The sequence below is a fragment of the Arvicola amphibius genome, chromosome 10, assembly GCF_903992535.2.
Source record: "Arvicola amphibius chromosome 10, mArvAmp1.2, whole genome shotgun sequence".
Classification (NCBI taxonomy): domain Eukaryota; kingdom Metazoa; phylum Chordata; class Mammalia; order Rodentia; family Cricetidae; genus Arvicola; species Arvicola amphibius.
Genome location: NC_052056.1, coordinates 82,114,179 through 82,141,252, shown reverse-complemented (window position 1 = coordinate 82,141,252; position 27,074 = coordinate 82,114,179). Strand labels below are relative to the sequence as shown.

General features: G+C 50.3%; 2 protein-coding genes and 1 pseudogene across 2 annotated transcripts in view; 2 read left to right on the top strand and 1 right to left on the bottom strand.

The window, feature by feature from the left end:
* The first annotated feature begins 125 nt into the window (after positions 1 to 125).
* Vps37b (VPS37B subunit of ESCRT-I) overlaps positions 126 to 27,074 on the top strand; it is a 29,455-nt gene continuing 2,506 nt past the window's right edge. Inside the window, exons 1-3 of the mRNA XM_038346254.1 lie at positions 126 to 288; positions 24,575 to 24,746; positions 26,575 to 26,657. Of these exons, the coding sequence (XP_038202182.1) occupies positions 178 to 288; positions 24,575 to 24,746; positions 26,575 to 26,657 (366 nt within the window). The 5' untranslated portion in view covers positions 126 to 177. The remainder of the gene's footprint in view (positions 289 to 24,574; positions 24,747 to 26,574; positions 26,658 to 27,074) is intronic.
* LOC119824960 lies at positions 11,395 to 11,954 on the top strand (annotated as a pseudogene).
* Positions 19,510 to 20,173, bottom strand: LOC119825410 (60S ribosomal protein L19-like). The gene has a single exon (XM_038346255.1). The coding sequence runs from the start codon at positions 20,147 to 20,149 to the stop codon at positions 19,559 to 19,561; it is 591 nt and encodes a 196-aa protein (XP_038202183.1). The 5' UTR covers positions 20,150 to 20,173; the 3' UTR covers positions 19,510 to 19,558.

Below are 27,074 nucleotides of genomic sequence, written 5' to 3'. Positions count from 1 at the left end.
CAGAAGCCTCGGACCCGGGCGGCGCCCTCGCGCGCCGCCCTCGCGCGCCAATGACGTCACACCCAGCGCTGGCGTCACGTGCCCCCCCGCGGGGGGTGGGGCCTGAGGGCGGCGCTTCCGGTCGGCGGAGCCTGGCGGCCAGAGTGGCGGCAGCGGCGGCGGCGGCCGAGTGGCGGGATGGCGGGCGCCGCGAACGAGTCGCGCTTCGCGGGGCTGTCGCTGATGCAGCTGCACGAGCTGCTGGAGGACGACGCGCAGCTCGGCGACATGGTCCGGGGGATGGAGGAGGTGAGCTCCTTGGGACGGGGCGAGGGGGGCGCTCGGACGGCGCGCTGGCAGCCGGAGCGGGGCCCTGGGGCGAGGATTGGGGTCTCGGAGGGCCCCAGGCCGGCTCGAGACGGCGATTGGAGCCTGGAACATTGCGGTGTGTGGGGGCCGCGAGAGGGAGCGAGGGCTCTGAGATTGGGTTGGTAGCTGTGGAGGGGACTGCGGCTGAGTCTCCCGAGGACTCGAGGACTCTAGGGCACCAAGGCAGGTAGATTAGGCTCGGATTTGGAAACGCTTCGAGGGGAAAGCTTGGAAAGTCGTCTGGGCACTGGAGCCAGTCCATGCGGCTCGGATCGGGAGACTAGCCGGAGCTGACGGACGGTTCCTAGATGGGCGTGTGGGGAGCAGAGGTCTGTAGCTGAGTCTGGGATGAGATTCCGAGAGGGGTCCTCGAAGTTCAGAGGCTCCAGGCCACAGACAGCCAGGGTTGAGGTGGGAAGGGGTCCCGTGGCTGCCGGCTCCCCAAGTGCGCCTTCCCGTCAAAGGCCCTAGCAGAGTTGGCTCAAGAGTTCCTTCCTTTGCTTGTTCTGTGCACGGTCCGTGGATAGCAAGAGGCTCCATTTCCCCAGGCATCCCGGCCTTCATGGAGAGAAGGGATGGAGGGAGTTCTAGCATGGCTAGCTGCGCCTCACGGTTGTCTTTGGGTTCCTGAAATTGCTTCTGGCCACAGAGTAAATGGGGGCTGGGAGCTGACTGCTGACCCCCCCTCGCTATAGTCCAGGGCCTGCCCAGCCTCTGGAAGGCATGTGCCCGCCCACGTTATCGTCCTCCACACCTCGCCTGTGGTTTGCTCTGAGTGACTGACTTCCCTTTTCGCTTCTCTTCCAACTGGTCCTGAGTCTGAAGCGCCGAGTCTGGGGTTGACTGATCTAGCTATCTCTGGCCCACCTACCTCCTTTGTCTGGGAAGTCTGAGCTTCCCTAGGCCCGCAGTGCCTAGCTTCTCCTGCCAGAAGCTGGTGTAAGGGGTTTTTGGCAGGCTTTCCGAAGAAGGATTGTTCAGCACCCAGCCAGCCCTCTTCCAAGGGGTCTTGTACATTCAGAATTCAGAATCCCTGGAAACCCCTCAACAGTTCATTGTCTGCCTCCACAGAGAGGCCACTGTAGTAAGATGGTATCAGTCTTTCCATTAATACACCCCTTGTATTCATGGGCTTTGCAGCTTGGCACATAGAACATTGCTCCGAGATGTAATTTACCCAGTTTGTGGTATCCCTGGTGGCAATTTCCATTTTGGAGAATAAGAGACAAAATCCGTCTTTCGTGGCTAAATTGAGAATTCCGTGTCTGCACAAGAAATGGCAACCCTTGTTTTGCTTCTCTGCCGTTTCTGGGAGATGTTTCGTGCTGTGGGCAGAGTGGCTCTCCACTTTAGTAATAACACGATAGGTACGATAGGTGTGCTTTTCAGCACGCGACCCTGCCCGCCTGCAAGCTGCAACTCTGCTATATGTGACTATTCTGTCTCAGCCAGAACAGCTACTGGAACTCTGTAGGTGGAACAGTTAATAGACGGCTGTTTAGCGGAGGGATTGGTGGGGAGTGAGTCAAACAGCCTGCTGGTGGGTGATTCTAGCCTCTCTAAAAACCTGGAGCGTGTTTTTATTGTTTTTTTTGGGGGGGCAGGGCTTCTCTGTGTAACATCCCTGTTTGTCATCCTGGAACTCGCTCTGTAGAGCAGGCTGACCACGAACTCAGAGATCCGCCTGCCTCTCCCTCCCTGGTTTCCTTGTTTGAAAAGCATGACGCCTTCAGAAACCAACTATTGCTGAGTAACTTCAATCACTCGTGGTCTGCTCGGACGGGGTCTGTCAGTCCTCAGCATTTCCATACAGTTCTGTGGTAGGAAGGACACTTGCACACAAAAATTAAATTTAAAATCCTGCTAGATTCATTTGACTTTCTCCTATTACAATCTCCAGGTTTCAGCTGGGGAGGGGGGTGCACACCCCTTTGATTCCATGTATTTATTTGGGCATGGTTTCAAGAGACTATTCTGTGAACTCCTGAGGAAATGGCGTGTCTGTGATAAAGGGTTAAAGAACATTGGGCTTTGGAATTGTAGACTGTGGGCTGGACTTGGCTGTTTTCGTGCTGTGTGATTGTAGGCAGGTCACTGCACCTCTCTGAACAGCTCTTGGGAAGGACTGTATGATGATAATGGTCAGGTGAGTGGTGACTTTAAACCCTAACACAGCTTTTGGTTAGTGTTCAACATTCAGTAGCGAGTAGTGGCTGGAACCGGAGCGGTAGGAAGACCTGCATTCGGTCCCCAGAACCCATGTAAAAAGCCAGGATTGCTGACAATACCATTGTCATCCATTTGGCTCCCCCAGGACAGGGGAGACAGGAGGATCCCTGGAGCACACCAGCAAACTGCAGGCCTGTGAGAGGCAGTGTCTCATAGAACAAGGTGGACTGCACCTGAGGCAGGGGGCACCTGTGGCGGGGCGGGGGGGCACCTGAGGCGGGGGCACCGAGTTTTCCCTCTGGCCTCCACACTCTTGTGTCCGTGCTGCCCTGTGTGCCTATGCACATACGTGTCTGAGTACACAGAGAGAGCTCCTTAACACCTGGGGATCTCTTTTTGAAAGAGTAATTGATGTCATCCCAACAGATGAATAGGGTCTCATTTAGAAAACTTTAAATTCAGACTTGCCTTTAGCCTAGTAAACATCATACCTTTGTACAGTCGGAAGGGTCAAGGGTCGTGTGACTTGGTGGCTCTAGGAAACATGGGGAGTGACTCTCAGCACAGAGTTTCATAATCTGATCGGGCTTGCACTTGATCTCTCTCTCTCTCTCTCTCTCTCTCTCTCTCTCTCTCTCTCTCTGCTGGCAGGAGGAAGTGTTTTAAATTGTAGAGTAGGCTTCTCCCAGCCTGAGGGGATGTTTTGTGGCTGCCATAAAGTGTGTCTTGTTGGAGGACTCACTTGGGCTTAACTGCAGTGGGCATGTGTCCGCTTACACTATTTTAATTGCAGCCTGCGAGTTTTAGCACAGCTCAGGACATTAAAATGATGTCGGTGCTGTAGGCTCTGGGCCCACGTGTTTTCTCTTTTCCCGGCTCTCTTGTCCGTTCTGCTACTCCCTAAATGCAGACACCATTAGTGGCCTTTTCATTTTGGGGGGGGGACACCATGTTTGTGTCCTGGCTGTCCTGGTACTTACTCTGGCCCACAGAGTCCATGCTGGCCCACAGATCCGCCTGCTTCTGCCTCCCAAGTGTTGGGACTAAAGGTGTGTACCCCCACGCCTGGCTGACTTTTTTTCGGGTGCAGATGGGTGTTGGTGTACAAGTAGGGGTCAGAGAACAACTTGAGGAGTAAGTTCTTCTCTTCCTCTGTGGGAAGGAGGGATTGAACTCAGACTTGCACAATAAGAACCTTTGCCACCTAAACCAGTGGTTCTCAACCTGTGGGTCATGACCCCTCTGGAGATTGAATGACCTTTTTACAAGGGTGGCCTAAGACCATGGGAAAACACAGATGTTTACACTGTAATTCTTAACAGTAGCAAAATTACAGTTATAGAGCAGTAGTGAAAACAGTTTTATGGTTTGGGGGTCACCACAACTTGAGGAACCGTATTAAAGGTCACAGGGTTAGGAAAGTGGAGGGCCACTGCCCTAAACTGCCTTAGCGGCCTCCTTTCTTGAACTTATTTCTACAGGCCTGTGGACTGTGCCTTTATCTGTCCACATGAACCCTGTTGACTGGCAGGCACTCCCATAAAAGGAGCAGTTGCTTGGGGATTAGGCAAGCACACCCTTGGGTCACTTCTTGTGTCCTCTAAGGAAATGGAAATGCTGCCTGCTCGCCAGAGAGGGCCTCCCTCACAGAGGATTCAGATTCCTCAGCCTTGTTCCTGTGGGAATGGAAGTGCCAGCAGACAGAAGTGCTGGGCGCCTGAAAAGACTGTTCTGCAGAAAGTAAAGAGCTCTGTCTGGAAGAAGCAGCCTCCTTGAGGCCTGTGCTCTGCGTGTGACAGCAGCTCCTGCCCCAGTCACAGTGGCTCCTTGAAATGGAACGCTTACCCCTGGCTGAGTCATTGATGGTGGGCCTGGCTTTTTAGAACCGAACTTGCTGAGGGTCTGTAGTGAGTTTCACTCTGAGTCTTAGCTGTTCTGGGACTGACTATGTAGGCCCAGCTGGCCTCAAACTCACAGAGATCCTCCTGCCTCTGCTTCCTGGTGGCTGGGATTAAAGATGTGAGCCACCATGTCTGACTTTTCTGTTTTAAATAGCAGTGTAGTTGTATGGGAAGATGGTAGGTAGGAGTCATGTGACTGGGTGACACCTTTTAGGGAGAGTGGTGGTGCCTGCCTTTTAGGATTTTGTGTGACCCAGAGCGAGTGTTCCCTAGAGGCACCCCCTTTCTTAGAGCTTTTCTGAAAAGCTCTAAGAAAGGTAGATTGAAGCAGGTGGATTTTCACAAATTGAGACCAGATGGGGCTCCAGTGTCAGGAGACTGTCCCTGAGAGAGAGAGACCAGGGTCTGAGCATTGCCAGCCTTGCTGGCACCCCGTTCTCCGCAGAGGTCTCCCTGCTCCTCAGTCACAGATGTGTTTCTTGTCCCTTGGTCTCTTCATTTGTCGTCTGTGGCGTCTGATGTCCATCTTATAAGCTGGTCACCTCCCTGTGACCCCGTTCTGTACTGGCATCAACATAATGCCTAACAAGAAGGGTGTCCACATCAGTGCCACCATGAGCAATGGCCTGGCCTCGAAAGGATAAGCAGAATGGCCCAGACTGAGCTGGAGAGGGGCTCCTGTAGGTGGAAAGGGAGAGGAAATCTTGTTGAAATGTGGGGCTCCTGCAGGGCTCCTCTAGGATAGGTGTTGTGTGTGTATGTGGCTCTGCAGTTCCCCAGAACCATCTCCTTGAGGTTCTAATTTCTACCTTGAGCGCTTGGACATCAAAGGAGCTGGAAGGTTTGAATGACTACTAGGTACTTAGTGTGTCGTCAGAGCAAGGAGGTGCCATCGGATAACTGACAGAAGAACCCAGAATTCAGTGGCCCCCTTTTGACAACATCCTCTTGCTGTGCTTTTGTCAGACAGATCTGAAGGGGAACTCGACCTGTAGTGGCTGTGTCCGGAGCCAAGGAAGGCCAACTTGTTGTTCTTGAGGTCCATAAGGACCATAATGATAACAATACACCATAATGCAGTATTTGTAGTGGACGTTGTCATGGGGACTCACGCCAAGTGCACAGTGCAAGGTTATCCACAAAGACTCGGCAGCCACTGGCACCCAGAACATGCTGAGACTAGAGTTGTATTTGGTCATTTTCCTCTTGGCCATCTCCTGGGAGAACTGTCTTTACCACCAGGACAAAGGCGGAGACAAAGCTCCCTGCAGGACTTCTTCAGGAGGAAGAATGAAAATCCAGATGGCTTTGTCGTCTCTGGGTTACACGACTAGCTCTCACTAAGCAACCTCAGTTGGCCTGAACACTGTAGAGTGAAGGGCTCTAGAAGGCCTGAATATATAGCAAATACATCGCAGATAGACTTTGCCTTTTACTGTTCTCTCCCCTTCCCTCTTCCTTGCTAAATCGTTAGATTAAGTTCTTTTGTTTGTTTGGTTGGCTGGTTGGTTGAGTTTTTTTGTTTGTTTTTTGAGACAGGGTTTCCCTGTGTACCCCTGGCTGTCTAGGAACTCACTCTGTAGTGTTGAAGTCCAGCAGTGAAAAACCCCCTTTGAGTCTGGTGATGGTGGGCTCACACCTTTAATCCCAGCACTTGGGAGACAGGCAGATGGATCTCTGTGAGTTTGAGGCCAGCCTGGTCTACAAGAGCTAGTTTGAGGACAGACTCCAAAGCTATACAGAGAAACCCTGTCTCAAAAAACAAAACAAAACAAAAAAACAAACAAAAACAAAAGACAGACCTCCTTTGGCTATCCTAATTAATATGCCTATTTAACTTAACATACCCTAATTAACTTAAACACCTCATCCTAGCAGGGGTGTTCCCCTTTTTCCTTTATAAACTGCCAAGTTTCCTCTGTTCAGAGTCCTTTGTCCCTCTGGCAAATATACCTTCCCTTCTCCCACACCCCCTTTTCTCCCCTCTTCTTGTTCTTATTTCCATCCTCTCTTAACCCCTCTCTGTGTCTTTGTCTCTTATCTCATGCTCTTTGTCCCTCTGGGCAAATAGATCTCCTTTATGCTAAGAACTTGGTCTTGGGGTGTCTTGACCCGACTTTGAGGTCCTTTTTTTTTTTCTTTTATTTTTTGTTTTGTTTTGTTTTTTGAGACAGGGTTTCTCTGTAGCTTTGGAGCCTGTCCTGGAACTAGCTCTTGTAGACCAGGCTGGCCTCAAACTCACAGAGATCTGCCTGCCTCTGCCTCCCGAGTGCTGGGGTTAAAGGTGTGAGCCTCCACCACCCATAGACAGTCTGGTCCCAAACTCCCATTCCTGCCTCTGCCTCCGGAGTGCTGAGACTAAAAGCGTGCACCACCATCTCTGATACTTCTTTCTTTCTTAAAACACTGTGCATTTCATTTATATGTGTGCCTGTGTGGAGGTCAGAGGACAGACGTCAGGTTGCTGTTACGTCTACATGCTAAGCCATCTGGCTGGCCACATAATTCTTTTAGATCAAAGCTTTTGTTATCTGCAAGGATTAACGAATGGCCTATTGAGATTTTATTCATGTTCATAGCCCAGTGACCAGCATGGTGGAGGGACACAGTGGGTGCCAATTAATGTTTGCCTACAAACAGCCAGTTTTATTCGTGTGGACATAGCTGGGTTCAAGGAGGTTTATTCATTTACTCAGCCTTTGTGGGGAGCTTGTTGTGTGCTGGCTGGGGATGTGAAACTAGAAAAGCCACAGTTTTCTCTTTCTTCCTTTTTCTATTTTGTGGGGCCAGGGATAGAGCCCAGCGCCTTCCACGTGGGAGCCAGGTGATCCCCCATCAAACTGGACCCTCAGCCCAAGGTTTTCATCTTCTGGTATCCTACTGCTATACAGGAAGCTAAATCCACACACCCTGGCCAGGGGAAACCCAGGAAGCCTTTGGGGCATGGGGGAAGGTCAACAGAGAGTGCTTCCTGGAGGAACTGACTCAGGAGCTGTAATTCAGAGGTTGAGGCAGAGTTAACCTGGTAATAAGGGAGCAGGCTCCAGGGCCTGAGGGTGGACAGCGGGAGCAAAGACTGCGGGAGAGGCAAGCCCAGTGAGGCACTAACTGGCTAGAGAGGCAGGCAGCAGCAGATGGCCTTAGGCCGCTAGGGTAAGGAGCTTGGCCTGATCCTCCAGAGAGCCACTGCAGGGTTTAAGCCAGGGAGTGTTACAGTTGGCTGCCCTTGACTTTTATGTAGAGATGATCCTGGTGTGCACGTGGGAGTGTGGGGGGGATGAACTGGAGGGTAAGGTTAGGGAGCTTGGAGATCAGTTAGGAGGCTGAAAGATAAAATGGAACCTTGAGCTGCCAAAGTAGTGGACTCTGGGGCCGGAGACTGCATTCCCGGCAGAGCCAGCTGGGGCTTGTTTTCCCCAGATGGAATAATAGTGAACCAGTATTGTGTGTCTGTCAGTCACACATTATAGAGGGATATAGTAGAAAGCTAATAGATTGTATGTGTTCAGCGAGAAAATGACAGGAATAAAAAGCAGCATAAGTTATAAAAACTACAAAAAGTGGAAAGTCAATCATATGTATATATGTATGTATTTGCTTTCTGGTGGCAATGGGGAAGATGACAGCATCTTGCTATGTAGCCCAGGCTGGCCTCAAACAGGTGCCCTTCCTGCCTCAACTTCAGGAGTCTTAGGACTGCAGGTGTAGCTGCCATGCGCTGTAGGAAGGGGTAGACTAAGACAAGATTTGGGGTGCAAGAAAACTTTGGGGCAAGTTTCCCAAATGCTAGCTTCCCCACTGTCATGGTGGTAGTCTCAACAATAGCACCCTAAATCGGGGCCATCTGGGAAGCTCAGGTAGGGGCATGGATTAAGGCTAGACAGGGTTACATAGTTGAGACCTTTATTTAACAAAAGAAAGGGAGCTGTAGTTCAGATGTGTGCATTTAATCCCCAGCACCAGATAGAGTGTGGAGGGTCTGTGTGGTGCTGGCACTTAGGAGCTCGGGGGCAGGAGGATCAGGCATTCAAGACAATCCTCAGCTATATAGGGAGATTGCTTCCAGCCTGAGAAAGAAAAGGAAAAAGGGAATCCTATTATTTAGTTATTCTGAGGATGAGATAGAGACTGTCTGAGCTTTCCAGTACCTGACGATAAGTGAACCGAAAAGGTGGCTGTAGTCAACACAGCAGTGTGGGGCCGCAGGCGCAGACAAACACTTCCCCTCGGGCATTGATTCCTGGAATCTTAATTCTTGGATTAAGCTCTCAGCAAATAGAGTTGGGGAAATGGTGGTTAATGGTCTGGGGAGGGGCTGCTTTGTTCATTTTGGCAGGGGTGGGGTGGGGTGGGGTGGGAGGGTGGGAGTGGGGGGGCATATTGGGAGGTTAGGAGGAGATCTGGAGGCTCTGCGCCTGTGTGCAGTATTCTGATTTCCTGATTGTAGTAGATTCCTGGAGCCTCCTGTGGGACAGATGCCATCTGCTGCTGTCCCAAGGGCCCTGGGATATCAGTGGAGCACAGTAGATGGCAGGGTGTCACTGATGAGTTCTGTGGCTGGCAGGAAGGCCATGTGAGTTTGTGCTCTGTTTCAGGAGGGAAGTAGCTTGTGTTTGTTCTTTCTGATCCAGCCCATCAAATGGCTCAATGACAGACAGGCTAGGGCACACCTTCACGAACTTTCTGTCCTGTCTGTTGGGGGGTCCAGGGATTGCCAGTCAGGCCCAGGCTTGTTACCACCAGTCCCCACAGCATAATTTTAAATGCCTACATCTCTTACTAATTTATGTATTGCTGGATATTCAGATGGCCCCCTCCCCTGTCATAAATTTTGTAATTAACACATCTTTGAATTCTGTTAAGTGGCATTTAGCTTTTTTTTCTTTTTCTTTACAATGGGTTAGTCTTGGGACTTAGGTGATGGCTCAGTTGTTAAGAACACTTATTTTATTGTCTTTAAGTCATTGAGGGTGTGACAGGGACTGCTGGGTCCCTGTTTCCTGACCTCGAGGTAGTTTTTTGTGTGTGTGTGTGTGTGTGTGTGTGTGTGTGTCTGTGTGTTGTTTCCCCACCCTCACCCCGCCCCTGCTCCCTGCCATTGCCATCTGGTCCTCCACCATGGAGGCAGTGGGTAGGCCCTGTTAGGGCCTAGAAACACGCAAGTGTGAACAGCTAAAATAAAGCACTCTCTATAAGCTGATTAACTCGAGTGTTCTGTTATAGCGATGGAAAGTCAGGACAGCCTTAGGCATCTGGTTCTCTATATGAAATAACTAGATTTTTGTTAAGAAACTTATGTAGAATAATCTAGAGAGCAATAGTTTCTCTTTTGACTCTTCTTTAAACCACCTACAAAAAGGGAAACCCCCAACTCTTGATTAGAATGGGATTTTCTCATTTACACTGAAGTGAGAGGGGGTGATCCAGGTGATGAGAGTGAAGCTCATTCAATAGAGTTCAGGAGACCAAGAGCAAAGTCATCCACAGTCTCAATCAGCATAGCCTGAGGGAGGCAGCGCTCTTATTTGCGCTTTATAGAGACTGTTAAGTTTAGTTCCTGGTTAATGGGAATGTGTCGCTGCTGGTGTAATAATAAATCCAGGTTTATTCCGAGCACAGCATTCCTGGGTGGCCCCAGGGGAAGTTGAGGAGAACACGTGTTTGTTCTGCAGGGCGGGGGCAGTTTAAATACCCTGTAGGAGTGGTCTTGAGCTTCGCTGGGGAGGCTTCAGCCGTTGAGGGGCTTTCTCAGGGGCAGAGTCTGGATTGAGGCAGCTCCAGGGTGGGGGGGCTTGGAGTAGTGTCTCCAACTGAACATTCCAGACTGTTTGGGATGCCAGGGTCTAGAATGAAGCCTTCATCCAAACAGAGACTAAGCGAAAAAGGTCCCCACATGAATCTCTTGAAGTTGTGGATAAGAGGAAATAGAAAACCAAGACCTGGGTTGGTCCTGAACAGAAACCACTAAGAAGACTCAGGTTCCAGGGTGAGCCGTGACATGCCCTCAGTTCCAGCTACTGGAGGTCACTTGAGCCTATGAATTTAAGACCACTTTGGACAACATGGGGAGATCTACCCCCACAAAGAGGAAAAAAATGAAAAAGTTGGGGTTTAGGAATGTTTAATAAGCTGAATTTTTTTAGAGGGTAGACTGGGGAGAGGAGAGTTTTCATTTAATCCCAGTACTCAGGAGGCAGAGGCAGGGGTTTTGTTCTTAAAGATGTTAGTAGCTGATGCAGCTGTCAGCCCAGTGGGCTGGTGTAGCTGCACAGAGACTCGCGGAACACGTGTGATCAGGGCGGCGGGTTAACGGCACAGACCCAGAAAATAGACATAAAGCTTTATTAAAGGGGAGAGGGAGAGATGTGGGGGGACAGAGAAGGGAGAGAGACAGGCGCGTGTGCACACGCAAAAAGGCAGTGAGAAGAGAGAGAGGGAAGAGAAAAGATTCGGGATGACTCCAAGAGACCAGAGGTCGCTGGGAGTGGGCGTGGAAAGGGGCGGGGACCAAAAGAATAACAAGGGGAATCTCTGAGTTTAAGGCCAGCCTGGTCTACATAGTGAGTTTCAGGACAGCCAGGGCTACACAGAGAGACCCTGTCTCGAAAACCAGCAAAACAAACAAACCACCACAGAAGCTACAGGCTGAGATCTGTCCACTTCACTGACTGCTCCAGCAATTCCACATCTCTTTGCCACCCTAACTATATAGGAAGCTGATCAGGAGGATCATTTCAGCTCAGAAGTTAAGACATCAGTGCAGTGACACCTCATTTAGAAAAATAAATAAATAGAAGCAGATGTGGTGGCACATGCCTTTAAGCCCAGTACTTGAGAGGCAGAGGCAGGAGGATCTCTGTGAGTTTGAGGCCATCCTGGTCTACATAGTGAGTTCCAGGACAGCCAGAGTTATGTAAAGAGACCCTGTCTCAAAAAACCTACATAAATTAAAAAGTGACAGCCTTGGGGTGCTGTGATGGCGGGTGTGCTGAAGAAGACCACTGGCCTCGTGGGTTTGGCTTTGTGCGACACTCCAGATGAGAGGCTAACAATACTGTATACAAAGATTCTTGATGTTCTGAAGCAGTTCCCTAAACATGCAGCCTATAGAGCAGATCACCAGTGAGAAGCTGGATATGGTCAAGGCGGAGCCAGATGTTAAAAAATGAAAAAACTTGCTTCAGGGTGATTCTTTTTTTTGTTTTGTTTTGGTTTTTTTTTTGAGACAGGGTTTCTCTGTAGCTTTGGAGCATGTCCTGGAACTAGCTCTTGTAGACCAGGCTGGCCTCAGACTCACAGAGATCTGCCTGCCTCTGCCTCCCGAGTGCTGGGATTACAGGATTAAAGGCGTGCACTGCCACTGCCCAGCTTCAGGGTGATTCTTCATGTAGAAGAGTGATTCTTCAGGCTGAAAATGAACTAAGTCTGGCAAGGAAGGTGCTACAGTGGAAGCCGTGGGAGCCTCTGGTGGGAGAGCCTCCTGCCAACCAGCAGAAGTGGCCAATATCACAGCGTCTGATGGTTAAGGCGAATTAAATGTGGAATTAAATGTTCTGTTATGCTTTTTAAAAAAGTGACAGCCTTTGCTCCTCATGGTGAGCCTGGTGTTTCTGCCGCTCTCAGAGCAGCCACATGCTAACCAAGGGCCAACTGTGTTTGCTGCCAGACCTCTCTGTTCCGGGTTTATTTGCTTAGTAATTCTGCTGAACTCTCCCGCTGATGAACTGTGAGTGGAAGGAGGAAGAGCAGCTTCCATGAAGACCAAACAGTGTGCTTTAGAAAGTGCGGATACAAAGTATTTTACCAGGAAAACAAAACAAAACAAAAAATCCGGAACCTTACTGTTGATTGAGGTGTGTATTACGCCAAGAGCAAATCAAAGAATTCCAGGATTCCGCTCTCGTGGTGCTTGTCCGGTGCCTGAGTTTGCTCCATGGAAGGATGAGACCATGTAAAAAGGAAGTGGAAGCAGGAGAGATGCTTTGCTCTGTGGCCGGAACACTCACTTCTCTCGTAGAGGACCTGGGTTCAGTTCAAAGCACCCACATGACAGCTCACAAACCATCTGTAACTCGAGTTCCAGGGGACCCAGTGCCCTCTCCTGGCCTCTCTGGGCACTAGGCATGCATGTGGTACACAGACATATCAAATAAATAAATCTTTGAAAGTGGAACCCCAGCCTACAAACCGCAATCCCAGAGAACTTAGACAACAATGGGGACACTAAGAGAGACTTACATAGATCTAATCTACATGGGAAGTAGAAAGTAGAAAAAGACAAGATCTCCTGAGTAAATTGGGAGCATGGGGACCTTGGGGAAGGGTTGAAGGAGGGGGAGAGGGAGGGAGGGGAGCAGAGAAAAATGTAGAGCTCAATAAAAATCAATAAAAAATAAGATTTTTTTTTTTTAAAAAAGGAAATGGAACCTTTGTTTCATGAAAGAAACAGAGCTAGGGAGGCAGCTCTGGGTAGTGTTTGAAGAGCTGCGTTCTGTCCCCAGAAGCCATGTGTAAAACCCAAACTCCTAAAAGTGTGGCGTGTAGTATGCTGGCAGGGCACTGGGTATCCCATGAGAAACCTTGTCTAAAAGTAAGTCAATAAAGTAGATGGCACTTGAAGAATTAACTCCTACCATGTCCTCTGGCTTCCACACACTTGTGCATACACAGGTGCATCTGCACACATACAAAGAAAGACCTTTGTCCTAAGTGGTGGGGATGAGGGGCGGGGAGAAAGGGCGCATTCCTGCCTTTAAAGTGCTCCTGAGGCGGAAGGAGGGAGGGTTAGGGGTATGAGACCACTGGACTACCTAGTGAGAGCTGTCTCAAAGGAAACAGCTGAGATGTTTATGACAGTGCTCTAACCATGATGCCTAGTTAACTAACAACTAACTGGTTCTGATTATGTACAGAATTCCTAGGTTTAGCAGCAGAAGTTGGGATTTAGTGGTTTGGGAAAGTGCGCGCGCATGCACACACACACACAGATTTTAGGGGACGCCAGGGACAAGGGGAGGTAGCATCATGATCAGTGTGGGTGTTCCATCCTGCCTTCCTGTCCTCTGTTGTCATTCCTTCCTTCCTGCCTCCGCACAGGGTCGGAGTTACCATAAAGAAGGTGGCTCCAGTCAGGTCACATCTCAAAGCGGAGCCACCATCAGCCACTCAGGCCTGTCACGTTTCATTGTTCCTCACACAGTACCCACGTAATTCCAAGTCTCGAGGGCTTGCTTATTTTTATCTGAATATTAGGAAATGAGCCTTCCAGGAAATGCCAAGCCCTGGTATGTCGTCCTGCCAGAACGAGGGCACTGGCAAAATGTGGCCCAGAGTCGACTTTATTTCTTCTCTGGGACTGGCCCGATTACTTCCAAGCCTCGACATTTGCATTTCTGTGAGCTCTTGTTCTTCAAGTCAGTGGCTTCCTAACTTTAGCCACAATGCCAGCTCCATGCGGATAGACAGGAGACTGAGTTTAGTTAGTGGTCATTGGCTGTTCCTTTCTGAGAAAGCAGCTTCCATCCCAGCAAGAAGGTATTTGATGTCTTTTTTTTTAAAAAAAAAAAAAAGAAAAGAAAAGAAAAGTGGAGCCCGGCAGTGATGGTGTACACCTTTAATCCCAGCACTCGGGAGGCAGAGGCAGGTGGATCTTTGTGAGTTCAAGGCCAGCCTGGTCTACAGAACAAGTTCCAGGACAGGCTCCAAAGCTACACAGAGAAACCCTGTCTCGAAAAACCAAAACCAAAAGAAAAAAAATGTGATTGGAAATCTCTGGTTCTTTAATGTGGTTTTTTCTTTTTTGAGACAGGGTTTTACTGTGTAGCTCTGACTGTATTGGAATTCACTATGTGGACTAGGCTGGCCTCGAACTCACAGAGATCTGTCTGCCTCTGCCTCCTGAGTACTGGAATTAAAGGCGTGCGCCACCACTACCCAGAAACCCTTGGTTCTCAGCCAAGTTGGTGGAGCTTTTGATAAGCAGCTGGTGAGTGACTTCCTGAGTGGGCTGTGTCTTGGAGCTGGTTTCACAGAGCCCCTAGACAGTCATATTTTAGGACAGTTTCACCGTGTTCTGCAGCTCTTCCGCTGTGTTTCTGTGACGTCAGAGCTTCCTTTGTCACTGTGCTGAGCAGCCTGACTCTGCTTGGGCCTTCTGAGTGAAGAAAGGGAATGTATGTTGACATGGCTCTCCTCAGACTGCCGCAGCAGTGGGGACCAGGTCAGATCACAGCCTCCTCAAAACCCAAAGTCAGTGCAGGCTGGCATCTGTCATTGGGTGGCTTAACTCCCTCTGAACGGGAGATGAATTCGAGCTTTCTACAGGACCAGCAAGGTCTCTCCGAGGGTAAAATGACTGTTTCCAAGTATTATGACCCCCTGTGTTTGATATAGAAGCAGAGAACCAACTCTCATTAGTGGTCTTCTGACTTCACTCATATGCACACGCGTGTGCACACACACATATATAATATAGAAATATAGCCTCATGTGGCTGGAAAGATGACTTTGCACTTTTCCTTACACAGTACCCACGTAATTCCAAGTCTCGAGAGCTTGCTTATTTTTATCTGAATATTAGGAAATGAGCCTTCCAGGAAATGCCAAGCCCTGGTACGTCGTCCTGCCAGAACGAGGGCACTGGCACACAGCTCCTGTAAAAGGCCTGAGTTTGGCCCAGCTGCAACTCCTGCTCCAGCATCAGCTCTCACTCGTACCCGCACATGGACACACATGAATACGCACAGTTGAGAAACCCACGGCGTCAGGCCCGCGACTGGGTGATTGGCATGGTGATTGGCATTCAGATGAATGGCTGAGGTAGGTCAGAGGAGCCTGGTGAAGGAATTACAGCTAACCTGCAGAGCACATGCACTCGACACAGGTCTGCAGGCCTGCGACGAGCAAAGGCTTCGCTCTTGTCATCCTGGTACGGAGAGCTTTACATTCCTTGAGAGTGGCCAAGGTCAGATGAGTCAGTGTCCTCTGACGATGACCTTGCTAATTAATTGGACAGTTTTAGGGTGTTATACAGAGGCTAACTCCCTCCCAGAAGTTGGTTTCATTTGGTTTTGTTTCTTCTAGTCTTTTAAGACAAGAGCCTTGCACTGGCCTGGCGGCCATGGAGGCGCACACCTTTAATCACAGCACTTGGGAGGCAGAGGTAGGCGGATCTCTGAGCTCAAGGCCAGCCTGGTCTACAGAGTGAGTTCCAGGGCAGCCAGGACTACACAGAGAGCCTGTCTCGAAACAAAAAAGCTTTGCTCTGTAATCCAGCAACAGACTTTCAGCCATCCTCCTGTCTCAGGCTCCGAGTGCTGGGATAACAGGTATAAGCCACTACGTCTAGTTCAAAAGTTGGTTTTCAAAAGGTGAAAGGGGAGGAAAATACCATGTTGTTCCTATGTAAGTTGTGTTTCACGTGATCAAGTAAGGCAAAAAATTCTACAGAATTCGGCCAAGACTTGTAGGTGACGAATGATGTGAATCATCGGTTTTCGAGAGTGATCGTGGCGTTGTAGTCAGGGCTCCAGAGTTCTTGCTCACCGTGTTTCCCGAGTGCCACCACACCCAGCACCCACCACATTTTTAAGGATAAATGACAGGGTGCTGCTTTAAAATACCTTAAAGATAAAAGCTGTGGGTGACCCAGTGTAGATGGGTCCTCCAGTATGGGCAAGTATGGTTCAGTGTCCAGCCCTTTATATGAACGAAAAGGGCTGAAATGTTGGTAGGACCTGAAATAGGCTTACACGCGCCTGCGCCATCCTGTGGCTGCTTTGTGCATGGACGTAAAACAGACTGCAGTGGGGGTGGATATTAGGTGCTGTTAGAACGTGGAAGTGGATGGTAGTGAATGTACGTCTACATTTTTCCTGGCAGAGCCGTGCAGAAAACACAACTAGCCAAAACCTCCACCAGCATCACAGCAGGGTCCAGAACCCAGGTGTTAGCGCGTGCTGAGATGCAGGCACAGTGAAGTTTTCAGTTAACACCTAAATCTCCGTGGTCACATATTCCAAGGCTTTCACTGCGCTCTCGTACAAAGGAAGGCCCATGCTGCTAGTGGCAGGATGCATGCCTGGATCTGGGCATCCTTATGCACACGGATGATCTTGATCACGAGACCCTGGAGGTCTGGGCTGCTCCTGGATCATCGTTGGCTCTAAGATGTGCATCCTCTGTGTCTCTGGAACAAACGAGAGAACGAACTAATGAATGAATGACCAATTACTGTGTTAGAGCATGCTGTAACTGACCAGGATGAGCAGCTGCTTGTGTTTTTTAAAATACACTTTCCCCTCCCCTCCATCCTCCCTCCAATCCTTCCGATGTTCCCCCTTCTCATATTGACAGCTCCAAAGACACCAGTAAGGCTGTCACCCTGCAGGAGGCTGTCACCCTGCAGGAGGCTGGTTCTCCTCTCAGTGTCATCATTTGCCTTCTTTGCTCATGGCTGGGACCCTGTGAACTTCTGGTTTTCAAATAAATGGGTAAATTACAGTGGACTCAGGGCAGTCATGGTACCTTGGCTTTCACATGCCCAGTGAGCCTTGTAAGTGGGGAGGGTGGTCTCTCAGCTGGCAAGGGCTCATCAAGCCCCCCCCACCCCCCCTCGTGTCTGAAGTGTCTGGCGCGCTGGGCTCTGTCTTGGCAGTTGTCATGATCTCACCCTTTCCCTATATTTCTAGCTGTGCTGGTCGCTGTGCAGAGCAGGACGACAGGTCGTCTCCAAATGCTGCGATAACAAGCTACCGGTAGTGTGTAATGCCAGCAAAACTATGTAGACAGTTAGAGACTCCACCCATGTGTGTATGTGTGTGCAGCATGCATGTGTGTATGTGTGTTGCTGTGTTGCACAAGTGTGCTTCTGTGCTTTTTAGTTTTGCTAATTTAAGACAGGGTCTAGCTTTGTAGCTTTGGCTGGCTTTGAACTTGCAGCTATCCTCCTGTATCTGGAATGTCAGGATCATACAGGACGCACCACATGGGGCTTATAGTTCTGTTCAGAAGGGGCTGAGTGTCCTCATCAGATGGGTGACTGCATAGGGAAAGCAGGCTTCTGGCCAAACACAGGCCCATGGGTGGAGGGATCCTCATGGGAAAGGGGAGTACTGGGAACAAGTTTGGACAAGTTTGGGAGGAAGGACAGCATGAGAGAAAGGGCCTGGTTGACCTGCTGTGACTCCTTCCATCTTTGGTGACTTCGAGGAACAGAGCAGGCGTGAAGGCACACCTCGTGGACAGCAGAAGACGCCAGCACTGGGCTAGTGCCCTGTGGCTGCTGAGGCAGGTCACCACACCACAGCACTGTAGTCTCACAGCAGGAACGCCCGTGGCACAGTCCAGGGCCAGAAGCCTGGCATGCCGTGCCTGTGTCCCTGGAAGAATCCAGGAACACATCATCCATCTTGACTTTCACTTCTTGCTGAGCCGCTCCCTCCGCCGTGGTGGATGGTGGTCACAGTTATGTCAGTAGAAAAGAGCACTGAGGGTGAGGGTTGGTTCGGGTGGGCTACACAGTTTAGATAAAGGCAGCCACCACCAAGGTTGGTAGGGGGTGGGCAGGACAGTGGGGACCTAGGAGTCACATGAACAAATCTGGTGGAAAGTGTCGTGTCTGTCAGATTTCTGCTTACTGCCCAGTAACGTGTTTGCGTGTTAAATACAGCAAGATTGCGCACCTTGTACATACACTAGGCCTGTAGAAAGTGGTCAGAGGCCACTCAGGTTGTGACCTTTACGTCACTGGACTTGCATCTGCTGACAGACTTCCAGTACTGTTAGGAATTTTCAAGCCGAATGGTGGCAGCACACACCTTTAATCCCAGCACTCTGGAGGCAGAGGCTGACGGATCACTGAGTTCAAGACCAGCCTGGTCTGCAGAGTGAGTTCCAGGACAGCCAGAGCTACACAGAGAAACCCTGTCTCCAAAAACCAAATAAAGAGAGAATTTCCATTCATTTGTTCATATTTGCTCATGTAGTTCAGCAGTGCCATTTGGTTTGTCATGTCGAGGTCATCTTGTATGTAAAGAGGGAGTCAGAGACTGCCAGGACTGGTTTCCATGAAAAAGACAGTTTGGGTGGTAGAGGCACACGCCTTTAATCCTAGCACAGTTAAGAAGCAGGCAGTTCTCTGTGAGTTCGAGGCCAGCCTGGTCTTCAGAGCGAGTTCCAGGACAGGCTCCAAAGTTACACAGAGAAACCCTGTCTCAAAATCTGCCCCCCCCCCCCCAAGAAAAGTTAGGAAATGGGGACAGACTCATCTGCCTTAGGGAGACACAGTTATAACTATAAACAAGGGGGCCAGACCTGGTTGGCTTAAACCTGCCTCCTCCTGACATGCACCATACCACCCAGTTTCTGTGGCAAACTAGTATGGCTACTGGATTAAAGGAGTGTGTCAGCACTGCCTGGTCTGTAAGGCTGACCAGTGCAGCTGTTTTACTCTCTAATCTTCAGACAAACTTTATTAAAATACAAATGAAATATCACTACATTTACCCCTTTTGTCTAAAATAAAAAAGGCTGTAACTAATATAAGAAAAACTATATGCAATAAATATAATACATAGGCAATAAATGCATCAATAATGTCTAGTCCATTTGCATTTGACAAATTCAGAAAAAACACTCCATCTCTATCCTATCTTGTGAGTCCAAAGTCTTGTACCTAATTTACTTTCTATCATAACTTGCTTTCTGCTTCTGGTAAACAAGAAAAACTATAACTCTCTAGTCTTCAACTCCCTCAGAGACCCGAGAAGGAAATAATATTAACTGAGTAAGCAGGAAGTGTGAGCAAGTGACTTCCAAAAACTGTGAGAAACGACAGAAACAGCTGGCTGCCTGGACAGTCACCCAGAGTTCCTCTGCAATGTTGGGGCATCCATCTTTGGCCTGACAAATATCACTGGAAACTCAAGCTTCTGACCTGGCCCTAGCCAGCAGGGCTTCAGGATGTCTCGCATCTCTGTAAGCCTTGCATGGGCAGAGGGAGCTTATATCTGTTTTCTTCTTGTGGATCTGGGTCTCCTCATCTCAGACAGGTTTTTTTTTTTTTTTTTTTTTTTTTTTTTTTTAAGGCTGATCCACCTGAGGCCACAGGCAACCCACTATGTACAGACTCGAGGGAAGCTCTATTTCTTTGTCTCTTCCTCCTTAGACAGAGTCTTGATGATCTCCTCCTTCTTGGCCTGGAGGCGCTCCTCCCGGCGCTTTCTTGCTTCCTTGGTCTTAGACCTGCGAGCCTCAGCCTGGTCAGCCAGGAGATTCTTGCGGGCCTTGTCTGCCTTCAGCTTGTGGATGTGCTCCATGAGAATCCGCTTGTTTTTGAAGACATTCCCTTTGACCTTCAGGTAAAGGCTGTGATACATGTGGCGGTCAATCTTCTTGGATTCGCGGTATCTCCTGAGCAGGCGGCGCAGGATCTGCATCCTTCTCATCCAGGTCCCCTTCTCGGGCATCTGGGCATTGGCAGTACCCTTCCGCTTTCCTATGCCCATATGCCTGCCCTTCCGTCGAGCCAAAGTATTTTTCCGGCATCGAGCCCTGGAATGGACAGTCACTGGCTTCCGGATGATCAGCCCATCTTTGATCAGCTTCCGGATCTGCTGACGGGAGTTGGCATTGGCGATTTCATTGGTCTCGTTGGGGTCCAACCAGACCTTCTTTTTACCACAGCGCAGGACGCTAGAGGCAAGCCTCTTCTGTAGCCTCAGCATACTCATGGCTGCGGACGCAGCAGCGAAAGGAAAGCGTTTTTTGGTTTTTTTTTTTTGGTGTGTCGTGTGTTTGTGTGTCTGTGTTTGCATGTGCACTGGTGGAAGCCAACAATCAGTGGTCTCTCCCTCTTATCTTTTGAGACAAGGTCTCTCATTGAATGTGGAGCTCACCTATTGGCTGGCCTAGCTGGCCAGTGAGCTCCAGGGTTAGCCTGCGCCCCCCCTTTCCCCCTAGCACTGGAGACACACCTGGCTTCTACATGGGCACAAGGGATCTGAACCCAGTCCTCAAGCTCGTACCTGATGGACTATCTCTCCAGCTGCCACCCCCCATTTTGAAAGGAAGACACTTTATTTTCCCAGGATGTCTGCCTTCTGTTTGCACTGACATCAGGAAGGTGGAGTTTTGTTTGTGTGTGTTTATTGTAAGGGGGTGGCTTTTTCTTTGTGGGGTTGTATCACTGCTAAAATGAGTCAGGTGATTAAAAAAACCAAGTGGTAGTTCAGAGTAGAAAGGGTTTGAAAGTGAATGATTTCACACACACACACACACACACACACACACACACACACACACACACACACACACACACACACACCTGGCCAGGGTGGCTGTGTTAACTGACTCGGGGCAATTGCCCTAGACAGCCTTCCTCAAGCTCATGGGCAGAAGTAGCCATGCAAATGGGGCCCTGCCACACACCGCACAGTTCGCTTTGCTGGAGGAGGAAGCTGAAGTGAAACCGAGAGCATTTACAGAAATGGTTTCCTGAAAAGATTTCTTAGGGTTATCTTAGGGTTAAGGAAAAGGACGGACCGTGGGAAAGATCAAGGGGCCCTGCCACTGCTGGCCTGTGTGCGTGTGTCATGCTGCTGCTGTCCCCAAGACAAGGGTGTGAACAGCTTGGATTCTCTTTAAGCCTGGCATTTATTAAAGTGGACGTCCCTCTGTAGTCGCAGATCTCTGGCTGGGCCAAGGTGTCCCTGCTCATCTTCCCTGGTCCTTCCATCCTGTCCTGTCTCTGCCGAAGTTATAAAAGCTAAGAAATGGTTGGCCAGCCCACAGCGTTCCCGACCCCTGTCCTTGTTGCCATCGCCCTCCTGGAGGCTGGGACCTTGTCTGGGTGGCCATTTAGGGTTTGCTGTCACTTGTTCACATAAAAGCATCTGCTGGCCCAAGGGTGTAAGACATACAGCCAGTTCAACAGCTGTTGTCGTGGAGTTTGACTGCTTTTATTGGTGGGTGGCTTTGGCCTGAGTCCTGTCAGATTGTCTTGTTTTTAGTTCAGGCTTCCTTGTGTTTTCTGAGACTTTGCTGTGTAGGGCAAGTGGTCCCGAAGGTACCCTGTGGGAACAGGAGGCTTTGTATTTGCATTTTATAGAGGAACGGAAATGGTGCCTCTCAGTTCAGCCGTATGGTCCCCTGAGAGTTTGAGAGGGTGTCTGCCTGGGCCTCCAGACAGTCAGTGGTTGGTCTGGGTTAGGGTGTGTGCGCCTAGAGCTCAACGCATGATAGGCAGTGCATTTAATGCTGAGCTGTGCATTTAATGGCGGAGGCAAGTGCTTGAATGTCACCTTTCCCATGCCCACCTCATGACCCCAGGCTTACTGTGTTGCTTCTGCTAAGAACTTCTAGGGACATTCTGCTTTGGAAACTACCCACAGTGTGTGACCCTACGTGCCCCCAGATAGGCTTAGACTCAAGTGACATTCTTAGAGAGCTCGGCAGGCGCACACTGCTCTACGCCCCTTGACAACAGCTCACTTTTCCCTGCTCCATATTCTGTTACCCTTCACACTGTTCGATGGTAGAGGTGAAACCAGGGCCTTGCGCACGATTAAGCAGCAAGCACACTGGATCCCAGCCTTGTTCTGGGATTGAGAATTGGGCTCAGATGATTTCTGGTCTGTTTTGTAAGGGGGAGGATGCACACTGCTGGATCAACCGATTTCACTGTGTGGTCCCTGTGCTGCACCATCCAGTAGCTTGGATTTTGATGGGATGCGACCGACAGCGAAAGAGCGAGGGCCGTGACCGTGGTGCTGAGTTCAGGGTGGTCGGGGTAGCCTCGGAGTAAGAGCATGAAGAACAGGCCCCACTCCAGCCTGAGTGCTCAGCTGCTGGGAGAGGGGTGGGAGTGGCCTTGCAGAGAGGTGGAAGACACTTTCCTGAGGAGTGTTCCCGGTGTGAGCTTTCTCTGCCTACCTTAGGCCTGAGGTGCTGGCTTTTTCAGCAAATGCTGTGGGATGAAGAATTACAGTTCAGTGTTGACACATAAGCCACATGACTGTAGGGCCACAGTGTCTCCATCTTCATACTTGGGAAACTGAGGCAGGATAGCCGTCAGTTTGTGACCAGCCTGGCCTACATAGAGAGATCCTGTCCAGCCCATAGCAGTTTGTTTGCTTGTGACCAAGCCTGATTTGGGGATAAGCAAAGATTCAAATGTCAGACATGAGACACAGCCGCTGTGTCCTTCATCTCATCCCCCAGTGGTAGACTCTGGCAAGGTTCTTCACATACATTCTCACAGCCAGGCAGGATAGAGAATAGAGATTTCTGTCACCAGTCAGAGGTTGTCAGCTCACAGCCCTCCTGCCCCGTCACAAACCCCACATCTCTTCATTTTGATATTTGAGACTGCTGCACACGTGGAATCATGGGATACATGACCCTTTAGGGTTGGCTTTTTTCACTCCTTGTGACTCCCGGGGTATTACTTGAGTTGTCCGCGTGTGAGCGCGCCCTCCCCTTCACTGCTGTTTACATTCCGTGGCATGGACGTGGCACAGCTGGCTGCTTCCGTGCTTCAGGTTTTAGATTATTTTGAACAAATCTACTGGGAAATTGAGTGCAGAGGTAGGTGTGTGTGTGTGTGTGTGTGTGTGTGTGTGTGTGTGTGTGTGTGTGTGTGAGCTTTTTGTTTCCCTGGACAAATGCCCAGGAATAGAGTTTCTGGGTCAAATGATCTTTCCATGTTTAGTTTCCTAAGAAATGCCAGAGTGAATGTTCATGGTTTATTTGTGTTTGTTCTTCCCAACAGCTTAACAATGGAAAGGAGACTCAGGTGGCCATAGTACATGAAGATCACAGAGAGCTCCGGGTGCCTCTGAGACAGATGAGGCTCAGGAGCCCTACCTGCTTCCTGGGGCCTCTGTAAAGTACCGCCTTCCACTGTAGCAGAGATTGAGTGTCCCCGTGCCACCATCCTTGGGGATGCTGCTTGTTTTACAGTGCTAAGTTGGGGTGGGGGTCAATGACTTTGTGACTTGGTCTCTCTGATTTTGGAGGTGGTCTTTAGGGCCTGTGGGAGGATCTAGCTCAGCTGCCTCTGTGTCTGCTGAGCAAATGCCCTCTGCCTGGTGATCAGGTGCCCAATAGTCAAGGGCTTTTCCTTGGTTCTGGGAGCGCCTTGTGTGCCGTTACTGTGCGTGTCCCGTGGGGAGTTGTAGAGGTACCAGTGTCCCACGTGAGGGCGCTGGGAGTCATAGAGGTACCAGTGTCCAACGTGAGGGCGCTGGGAGTTGTAGAGGTACCACCGCCTTGTACCTGGTGGGAGGTGGGGAGCCGAGGACTAGATAAGAACACAAGAGGAAGGAAGTCCTAGCAAAAATAGCCTGGGTGTGGTGGCAGAAAATAGTAAAGGGAAAATAAATGCCTGGGTGGGGTTGCAGAGCTGCTGGGGGAGATGCAGACTTGTCACCTGGGTGCGGGTAGCAGTGGGCAGGCCGTGTAGAGGGAGCGCATCACGTGTCACAAGTGAGCAGCTAGGGAACTAGAAAGCAGGTGTGTTTGTTTCTTGCTTTTCTCTGAACAGACTGTGGCCAAGCTTTGCCCTTGTCCTTTCATAGACCTCCCCAAGGCCTACACAGGCAGCTCTCAGTATCTGCCGGCCAGAGAGCCTGGAGTCCGTGGGAGGAGCCCTTGATGCGCACAGCCTGCCCCTTTCCCTTGGGTTGGCTTTGCTAATGGGGGATGACCCAGGGGCTGTTGTGGGCGTGGGAAAGATGGGAGAAGCAGTCACTGCAAACATAATTCTCTCGGCCCAGCTGGGCTCCTTTGATCTGAGGCTGATGATGAAGCAGATGTTGACATCCTGCCAACTTAGACCCCTCTGATAAAAGCGGCCCCTGTTTCCTCTGCAGCGGCTGAGCTTGCCCTGGACAGTCGAGCACAGCAGCAGCTGTAAGAATTCCTATCACAGTACAGCCGTTGATGCTAAAGCCCATGGGGGGGGGAGCGGCCTTGCCTTTTGTGAATGGGAGAGCGCCCACAAGAAGGCGGAGGGGCAAAAGTGTCTGCCCAGCACTTGGCGCCATCTGGGAGAGCAGGGTGGAACTTGTGGGGGGCGTGGCATCCGGGAGGTGCCATGTAGGACTTGTCCGTGAACTGAGCACCCTGCGTCTCACCAGCATGTGTGTTTCTTGCAGACGCAAACGGTTCAGCTTAACAAAGAGATGACACTGGCTAGCAACCGGAGCCTGGCAGAGGAAAACCTTTTGTACCAGCCCCAACTGGATGCGCAGAAAGCTCGCCTGACCCAGAAATACCAGGAACTCCAGGTTCTCTTTGAGGCCTATCAGATAAAGAAGACCAAGCTAGGTAACTGCTCAGGCAATGTTTTGAGACTAAAGAGTTGAAGGAAGGCTGGGCATTGTGTGAACCTTTAATCTCAGCATGGGGAGGCAGAAGCAGACAATTATCTGTAAGTTCAAGGCCAGCCTGGTCTACAGAGTGATTTCTAGGACAGAAATCACAGAAGAAGACACAGAGAAACACTGTCTCAAAAAACAAAAAAGGGAAACATTGTCTGGACTGGAGAGGTGGCTCAGGGGTTAAGAATATTTGCTGCTCTTCTAGAGGTCCTGAGTTTGTTCCCAGCACCCACAGCTGGCAGCTCACCACTTCCCGTAACCCCAGCTCCAAGGGATTCGGTGTCTTCTGGTACCAGCATATACATGCAGACACACACATAGGTAAACATGCATGCAGACACACACAAATGTTAAAACACCTGCTGTGGTGGTGCACACCTTTAATCCCAGCACTCAGAAGACAGAGGCAGGTGGATCTCTGAGTTTTAGGTGGATCTCTGAGTTTTAGGCCTGCCTGGTCTACAGAGCGGGTTCCAGGACAGCCAGGGCTACATAGTGAGACCCTGTCTCAAAAGTTAAAGAAACCAAAAAAAAACCCAAAATCACCCCCTTTTGTGAAATGTAGTGACTGTAGTTGCTGTTTGCTCTAGTCCCTGTCTCTGACTTCAGTGAAGCTACCGACAGCCCCTCAACCAGAACCTAAGAACAGATTAAAAGACCAGACACACCAGTTCCTGGTGTGGGCTGCTCCTCGGGAGGCTTCTTTGCCAGGCCCCTGCTGCACACAGTGCATTCTGTGACTCAGCGAGGGGTGCTCTGTCCCTGAGGAGATAAGGACAGATGCTGTTTCCGTGTTTGTTTGTCCAGTCATCAAGTTGAAGAATCATCTAAGTGTCTCTCTGCAGAGTGAGGGCTGGGGCGTGATTACACAGTGCAATGGCGGGTTTGAAAAATGAGTCTCAGATAAAATCTAGAATTTAGTCTGTGGGCAGGGGGATGATGCTGAGTGAGAGTCGGGTAGACGGAGCACACTCTGCCTGCAGGGAGAGTGGACATGATGGAGCCTTTGGGGGTGTCTTTCTGGCCTGACCTGGTAGTCCTCGGGTTTTATTCGGATGGTGTTTGTTTTTAAGATTGATTTTTACGTAAGTGTCTGTGTGAATGTGTGTTACCTGACATGGGTGCTGGGAACGGAACCCAGGCCCTCTGGAGGAGCAGGGAGTGCTGCCCTTAGCCTCTGAGCCTTCTCTCCAACCCTCATGTCTTTAAAATCGAAGACCCTAAGGCTTGAGTATGTGCTAGATTAAGTTAGCACTCAGAAATGGAACCTGGTAAGAGAGAAGGTAGGAAAAGGTCCTTTGAATGGTGACAGTGGCCCGCAGCTGGAGGAGTGTGGTGAGATTGTATTTTACAATGGGAGTGGGTGGGCTGCAGGCAGAGCTCAGCGGCAGACTGCTGGCCTCATACGTGTGCAGTCCTGGTTTACCCCTTAGTACTGGGGAAGCCTATGTGATTACAGTGTTGTGGTCACACATGGGAAGCAGCCAGCTCCATGGACAGATGATGTCCTGCTCCATCCAGACAGGAGCTGGCCTGCTCTGCCTCCTGGAACCCGTCCCTGCGTCCCTTTTGGTGGATTTGAGGTTTTACTGTCAGATCCTGGAAAATCCGCTCCTGTTTTGGTGACACACACCTTTAATCCCAGCATGGGGGGGCGGGGGGGAGGAAGGCAGGCGGGTCTCTGAGTTCGAGGCCAACCTTTCTCCAGCAAGGAAACTGGAAGGTGACCTGTGGGATGCCCTGCCTCATGGCATTGTATTTTTTGCTTTTCCCAGATAAGCAGTCAAACAGCGCTTCCTTGGAGACTCTGTTAGCACTTCTTCAAGCAGAAGGGGCCAAGATTGAGGAAGACACTGAGGTAAGGCTAGACGACCTTATGGGAATACCTCAGCAAGTCACCTTGCTCAGTCAGTGGACCTGTTTCCTCCAGGACATGGGAGCCCCATACCTCCACTGCCAACGGGGGACACTTCCCAAGCACACGGGTCTGAGTACAAGTGGGCAGAATGTGCTAGGCAGGGGTCCAGCAGGCAGGGGCGGTCCAGTGCTGACCCAGACGAGGAGGGTGTGCGCGCTGCTCTGCCAGCCTCTTGGTGCCAGTGGCTAAGCGGCATCTCCTGTGGTTAGTGAGTCAGCTGGTCACTGCAGAGCCTTCCAGACATGGCTAGCCAGAGTCTTGTCAGGGGAGGAAATGAGTCAGGGCAGGCACATGTTGCCCAGGTCAGGCCACACTAGTCTGATTAACTGTTAGGCTTTGGCTGGCCCCGATAGCCAC

Bases quoted from the DNA above. Each gene is read 5' to 3' on its own strand.
- LOC119825410 (XM_038346255.1), bottom strand. From the start codon at position 20,149: ATGAGTATGCTGAGGCTACAGAAGAGGCTTGCCTCTAGCGTCCTGCGC.